This window comes from Benincasa hispida, chromosome 4 (assembly GCF_027475165.1).
Source record: "Benincasa hispida cultivar pf3 chromosome 4, pf3_genome.v1.1, whole genome shotgun sequence".
Classification (NCBI taxonomy): domain Eukaryota; kingdom Viridiplantae; phylum Streptophyta; class Magnoliopsida; order Cucurbitales; family Cucurbitaceae; genus Benincasa; species Benincasa hispida.
Window position 1 is genome coordinate 56309117 of NC_143481.1, and position 7106 is coordinate 56316222.

General features: G+C 28.4%; 1 protein-coding gene across 1 annotated transcript; it reads right to left on the minus strand.

The window, feature by feature from the left end:
- Positions 1–1325: 1325 nt before the first annotated feature.
- On the minus strand, positions 1326–2339 carry LOC120076723 (ethylene-responsive transcription factor CRF6-like). Its single transcript, XM_039030620.2, has one exon. The coding sequence runs from the start codon at positions 2309–2311 to the stop codon at positions 1562–1564; it is 750 nt and encodes a 249-aa protein (XP_038886548.1). The 5' UTR covers positions 2312–2339; the 3' UTR covers positions 1326–1561.
- Between the last annotated feature and the right edge of the window lie 4767 nt (positions 2340–7106).

The following is a 7106-nucleotide window of genomic DNA, read 5'->3' on the forward strand; positions in this document are numbered from 1 at the left end:
AAATCACATTACATGAAAATGTGATATACACACTAACAATGAATTTCAAAAATGAAATTACAAATATATATATATATATATTTATATTCTTTTTTTTTTCCAACCATATTATCCTTCTCATGTTTAGAAAATTATGATTATATCATTTTCTTTGAGACCCCTTATATTTTGCGTTAATTACAATAATACCATTTTCTTTACCCTTCAGATCTTTTTATTCTCTTAATGAATAATTAATACAGCCCATTCCTTTATAAAATACTTATAATTAGAATAAGAATTAGAGGAAAAAAACCAATATAATAATTAATTTACTAAAAAAATGCACGTTAACAAAGATCCAATAAATGATAACAGATACTTTTCATATTTTTAGATTCTTTTTTTACATTTTAAATAACTTGAATTGAAAAGAATGTGAAATGTTAGGAATATGAAGAGGTTAAGTTACATATTTATTTATTGAAATTAATTCCAAAATTTTATAATTCTACATTTAATCAAAATTTAAAATAAGATATGAAAGTTTTGAAAAAATTTCTATGCATTTTCTACCACAAATTTAGTCTTCATCTTTTAGTTCTCAATCTTCATGAAGATTTTAGATTTAATATTGGTTTAACACTTTAAATTATAGGAATTACTGAAATTAGTCGTGATTGTATTTTGAAGAATTGTTTAATCTAAAATATCAATATTAATGATGGACACACACGTTTCAAATAATCATATGAAGGAAAGGTATCAATATCTTATGATGTTTTTGTTTATATATTTGATCATTTTTTATTTTTATTTTCTACATAATTTTTTCATCTACTTGATCAAATTTCTTTTTTTTTTTATTCACACTCTTAATCATAAAATGGATAATGAATATTTTTATATTTTTATTAATTTTCTCTGTTTTTATATTTTAAATTAATTATGGTCTTAAAGAAAATAGCATATTCTTTATAACTTAACTCCATTTTCCCTAATCTTCTTATCATTGAATTTAAAATTAATTATCAATTTCCCATTTTGTAATACGATAACAATACCTTCAATAATTACAATGAAAGGTTGCAGTTTTTTTATAATTACTGTTTGAAGAATATAATTACAAATTTATATTATCACTCCTTTTTAGAAAATAAAAAACAAAATGATGCTTTGATATAAATATTTAAAGCTCAATTTGGTAATTATTTTGTTACAATTGAATTTATTTTAGAAACAAATGTATTAACGAGTAATGATTATATAAATATTTATTATTAATAGAAAATCTAGGCACAAATTTTTAGAGAAAAAAAAAACGAACTTTAAATACAACATATTAAAAAGAATTTACAAGTGCTTCATTTATATATTATTTCTTAGTTTAACATTAAATAAGATGTAGTAAATTTACATATATCTTCCTCAAAATGTTTTTTTTTTCACAATGTTAAAATGTTAAAAACATTAAAATATTCATGTCAATGAAATTAAATTAAAATTACGATTTGACCCACCACCGAGTTGGTCGACTCGGTCTCCCTAATGGTCAATGCAATGTAGAAAGTGAATTCTCCTTTTATTCAAAATAGGTCCCCACATCCCATTTACATGACCCAAAATTTCCGTCCAAATCCACCGCGCCGTCGCAAAAACCGCCGCAAAACATCGCCATTTCCGGGAAGCTCGTTTCCTCCAGAAATATCCTCGGAGGCCGGTAATAGTAATCCATCAACTCCATCTCATCTCCTAACATTTCCGCCGCTGCCGCATTCCAATCGTCGTCTCTGAGAATCGAAGTTGGAGAAAACCACATTCCTCCACCGGATACGGCGGAGAGGTCATCGGTGATTTGCATTGAAGAATCATAAATCTCCTCCGGCGGCGGATTCCGTTGCGGCGGCTTGAGGATGTTAGTTAAAGCATCAGGACCTCGGAATCGAATCGCTGCTTGATCGTAGACGATTGCGGCTTCCTCAGGCGAATCATAGGTTCCAAGCCAGATTCTAGTGCGTTTATTCGGATCACGAATCTCCGCCGCGAATTTCCCCCACGGCCGCCGCCGTACGCCGCGGAATTTCTTGATCGGTTTAACTTCCTTCAGCTTCGAGTGCGTAGAATTGTGGAGGTGGATCTCGTTTATGTGGCGAGAGACGAGGCGCACGAGTTGGGCGTCGTTGTCGTCGTCGTCGCTGCTGGATGTATCGGTGGCGTCGGAGTCAGTGACTAAGATGCGGACGATCCTAGGAGCGGTGGAATCGGCCGGAAGAGACATTCCGGTGACGGAGCGGCGTTCACGGAACTTGAAACGAGATTGAGTTGAAGACATTGTTGCGATTTGTGGAGTGAGGACTGAATTTAAGGATTTTTTAAAGCAAAATTTGAAGGGAAAAAAAAGAAACGGAAACTAAGATTTATTGGTATTATTATTATTATTATTATCTCTCCGTACAGTTTTGGATAATTTTAAAAAAGGAAAATGAAATCGCTATTACTTTTTTGCTTCAAACCAATTATCTCCACATTCCCTCCTCGTTAAATACTCTACTCTGCCATTCAGAAAAAAATAAATGTTAAATGTTAAATAAGTTTAATTTTTATTTTGAAAATTGGAATTTACTACCTTCAATATTTCAATTTGGTTAAAATATTATTGTTTTTCAATTTTGAGCTCTTTAGCTTTATTTATTTTAATTTTTTTAATCGATTAATATTTTTACTATAAATTTTGAAAACATATTCATATATTATATTTTCTTACAAAAAATTATCATTATTATTTTTCACTCGATCTATTGTTTAACAAATAGGTTTATAAACTTAATTTTAAAAAATTAAAACAAAAAAATAATGGATAACGATTTTATTTTTGAATTTTCGAAATTAATTTTTTAAAAAGTAGTTCTAAAAGTAACTTATTTTCAAAAATTATAGAAAAGATTATTATTAAAAAAAAAAAATTGTTATGCGAGGGTGAGATTATTAGCTTAACAGTAATAAGCATGACCTCTTAAAATTAAAAGATTGATTCTAAAAATATATATATATTTTTAGAAAGTAAAGAAGACAATTTAAAATGGAAATAACAATAAGGAAAGTGTTTAAAAGAAAACAAAAAAGAAAAATTATTTTTATGGGAGGAGAAAAAAACAAAAAAGGAAAACTTGGAGTTATTTGAATTTTAGAGGGAATGACGGTCGGAATTCGAAAACGACATATTATGTTAGAAGGAGCGCACAGATGGTGCCACGTGGCATTTACTTTTTGACTACGATCGTTTCGTTGACCTTGGCCTCCAATTAATTGGACCCTCTCCCACTATCTCTTTCATTTAATTTCACGTCCTTAGAAATACCAACAACAAAAAAAAATAACGGAAATTTTGTATTAAATTGTTACCTTAAATTTAGATTTTTTAAATAAATAAATAAAAAGAGTTAAAATTCACTTGTAAATGCGCAAGCTTGGTCCTCAAGTTATTGAAATCATTTTCAAATATATTTTTTTTGTTATTTATGTGCTTATGCAAGTCACGTGTAAGAAAACTCCACAGTTTTTTTTTTTAATTATTATTTTAATTATGAGTTCCAATGTGAAAAAAAAATAATTAAATTGTAATTGATATGTATGTCTCTTTTTATGTAAGATGATGGATTCTCATTCTAGATTATATTAGAATAATTAAAAAAATATTTTAAAATTATATATAGTTATTAAACAAAATTAAATTAAAAAAAAAGTACTTTTGGATTTTTTTTATTTAAAAAACATCTCTATTATTTTAAATTTTGAAATATTATTCTTGACATTTCATAAGAATTTCAAAACTATACTACTTAAATTAAAAATTCGTTTAAATATTAGACAAAAATTAGAACTTGGACTTAGAAATTGGCACCCAACACCAACACACCACACTGTTACAAGCTATTGTCACACTTGTTCCAAGTCACAATTTCATTCAGAATTCTAACAGTTTTCTACTCGAAGATAGTTTCGAAACATTAATAAAAGATCCAAGGTAATGTTTAAAGGTGTTGTTTTAGTGTATAATTTAAACAATATAAACTTAATCAACAAACTTTTATTGTTTTACATCTAAGTATCAGTTGAAATTTGAAATGATTGAATTACATTTATCAATTTTAATTATAATCCAAATAAAATTCTTGAGTATAGCATCTACAATAATACCTTAAATTAAAATGCTTAAACTAACTAATGCTATGACACAACATAGCAGAGTAATAAATAAAATACAATAAATATACCCGTTAGATAAAATAAGATTGGAGAAATTAAAAAAAAAAAAAAAAGTCAATAGGAATAGACAAGCAAAAAATTACTTTAATTAAAATATTTCATCCTAAGTGTATTTAACTAATTAATCCTATTAGGTAAAGTTGTTAATAACATGAATTTACTTTTAAACTTATTATTAGAGAGTTAGAAAAAGCAAAGATTTTTTAGCAACTTTAAGAGGAAAAAAAAAAAGAATAAGAGAGGGAGAATTAGTGGCAGGTTGAAAAAGACATGGCTCATTAAATTTAGTCACACATTTTTTCCTCTCCCATTATGAGCCATTACTTGCATGTTTCTTTTGATAAATTCAATGCATCTATTTGTACTATTTAACAACAAAATGACAAATTCATAATCGACTTGCATAAAATATTTATAAATATTAATAAAATCAGGATAGACTACTATTCAGATCTATCATAATATAGATACAGATAGTAGTTTATCATAGTTTATTACTGTTCTACGATAGTAAGTGAAATATTGTTCTATTCATAAATATTTTGATTCACTTTTCTATATTTGAAAATAATCTTAAAAAAATTAAAATCAAATATATTTTAAATAATGGCTTTAATAAATTCACCAATAGTCAATTCTTTGATTGACCCAACTAGAGATGTCCAAGTAGGGGTCCCAACATCTACTTTCTCCCAATTCCGATTCCAACTCCACATTACATCTCTATTATATTATTTACCAATATTTTATGGGGTAACATTCTTTTATAAATGTTTGTAATTTTATACTTTTATGGAAAAAAAATTAATGCAAAGATAAGTTTTTTTCCTAATTTTTTTTAATGTAATTACTAAATATTGTTTTATGAAACACAACCTATCAAGCATACTTGTGAATATTATGTAATATTGATTTTGTTTTTTCTTCAAAGTAACTAGATGACAAATAAGGGTAAAATGTAGTTATTGTGAAAAAAAAATAATTTTAATTATGAAGTTAAGAAAGGAAAATTTTGATTTAAGGTTGAAATAAAAACTAACGAGAAGTCTAGGATGGTTTTGTATTTGAAGAAATTTGTGTACATGTTACACGAGTTTGTCATTTTACTTCATCATCCAAATGGATTCCTCTGAGATTTCATGAGAGTTCCACATTAATCCAAGTCTTTCAAAACAAATGTACAAGAATTGTGAACCATGTCCACGAATTTTATCCCTCTCTCTTTTTATTTTCTTAATAATCATTTCCTAGGTTTACTTTTTTTTTTTTTTTTTTTTTTTTTTTTTTTTAATGTTGTTGTTAGAACAATACAACACATAGCTTTTTCTATGGTATTAAAATTGAAAACACATCATATGAAAAATGATTAACTAGTATTAAAATAAAAGTACATACAAAGTCTAAATTATGATTACAATTCGACAAAAATTCATGTGTTGATGGTCGTCTTCTCATACTACCCACGGTGTGTGTTATATGTACTTCAAATTGTTGTTGATGATGAAGTACATCATCCAAATCTTGTAGGATTACAACAAATGAAAATTCGTCGTGTACATCATACTCTTATTGATGATAAGAACTCGATTTGATGTCTGTTTGAACTCCTGAGTATCTAGAAGAAACTGGAATCAAATCAATTAACTATGAGTTATTTTGTCAACGTGTTTCTCCAGAATATCTTCAGCATATTGTTGTTGGCATCTACGATGAACACATTGGCATCTACGATGAACACATCTCCTATCAATGTAAGCAATATTAAATCTTTTTATCTGTTGAATAGTATCTGTTATATTTACAACACATTGATCAGATATAAAACCTAAGTGTGGCAAAATGTGGTGCATGCACTGAATATTGTTGCACTTTTGGAACAAATTTATTTTGCATGAAGGATAAAATTAATATAATATAATTGGAAAAAATTAGATAATAAAGTTCTTAGTCTTACCATTCAATAGTAATAAGCGTTGTTGAGTTTGATATATCTTCTTGTAATTAAGTCATATTAAAATAAATAGTTAAAAATCATCCAAAAAGTGGTTTATTCAACTTAAAATTTTGTTAGTTTTATTGCCTAATTGTGTACTGATGCGTTATTTTATGAGATGAAATAATGGAATGAAATGAGGTGATGGAAATACGTTGAGTAACAAGTTTTCTCAGTGGAATCCAAGTATAAATTCCACTGAGTTTCCTAGTAAGTCCAGGATCAGACTCAGGGACTAGGGAAAACAGTATGCAGTGGTAATTTTTAAGAAGACTTTGCGGTAACCAAGAAATCAAATAGTTGTTTTGGGTTGTTGTATGCGGTAATAAAATAAACGAATGCGGCAGAGTTACGAAAAGAGTTGATAATACGGAAGATGCGATGAGTATGCAGTGAAGGGGTTGAGAAGAGGTTCAACTAACACTTCCTAGGATGTGTTCATGTTATGCGATCATGCAATACACATACATAGCAAATCATCTCTCGACGCAGATGCTACGACTTCTAGTACTAGAATGCATGCGATATATGCGATAAGTCTATAGGACCTACACATAAGCCTCTATTCTTATCCATACAATGAGAAATGACACACAAACAAATAAGGCGACCACATAATATCATACCTATCTCTAGAGTGTATGCGATGCATGTTGGCTAACAGAGCTTATCTCTAAGTCCCTATCTCTTGCTTATGCAGATCTAATTTTGCTCTCTCGAGTCTAGATTTTAACCTAGCTCTCTCAAGTCTTAGGTTCTTTCTTTAGACTCTCTCTCGAGTAGCTCTAAAGGGGTGTTGGGCACAGCATAAAACAAGATAATCGCATGCAATGAAAATCCTAGGTCAAGTTAGCTTAGTTCTTCTCAA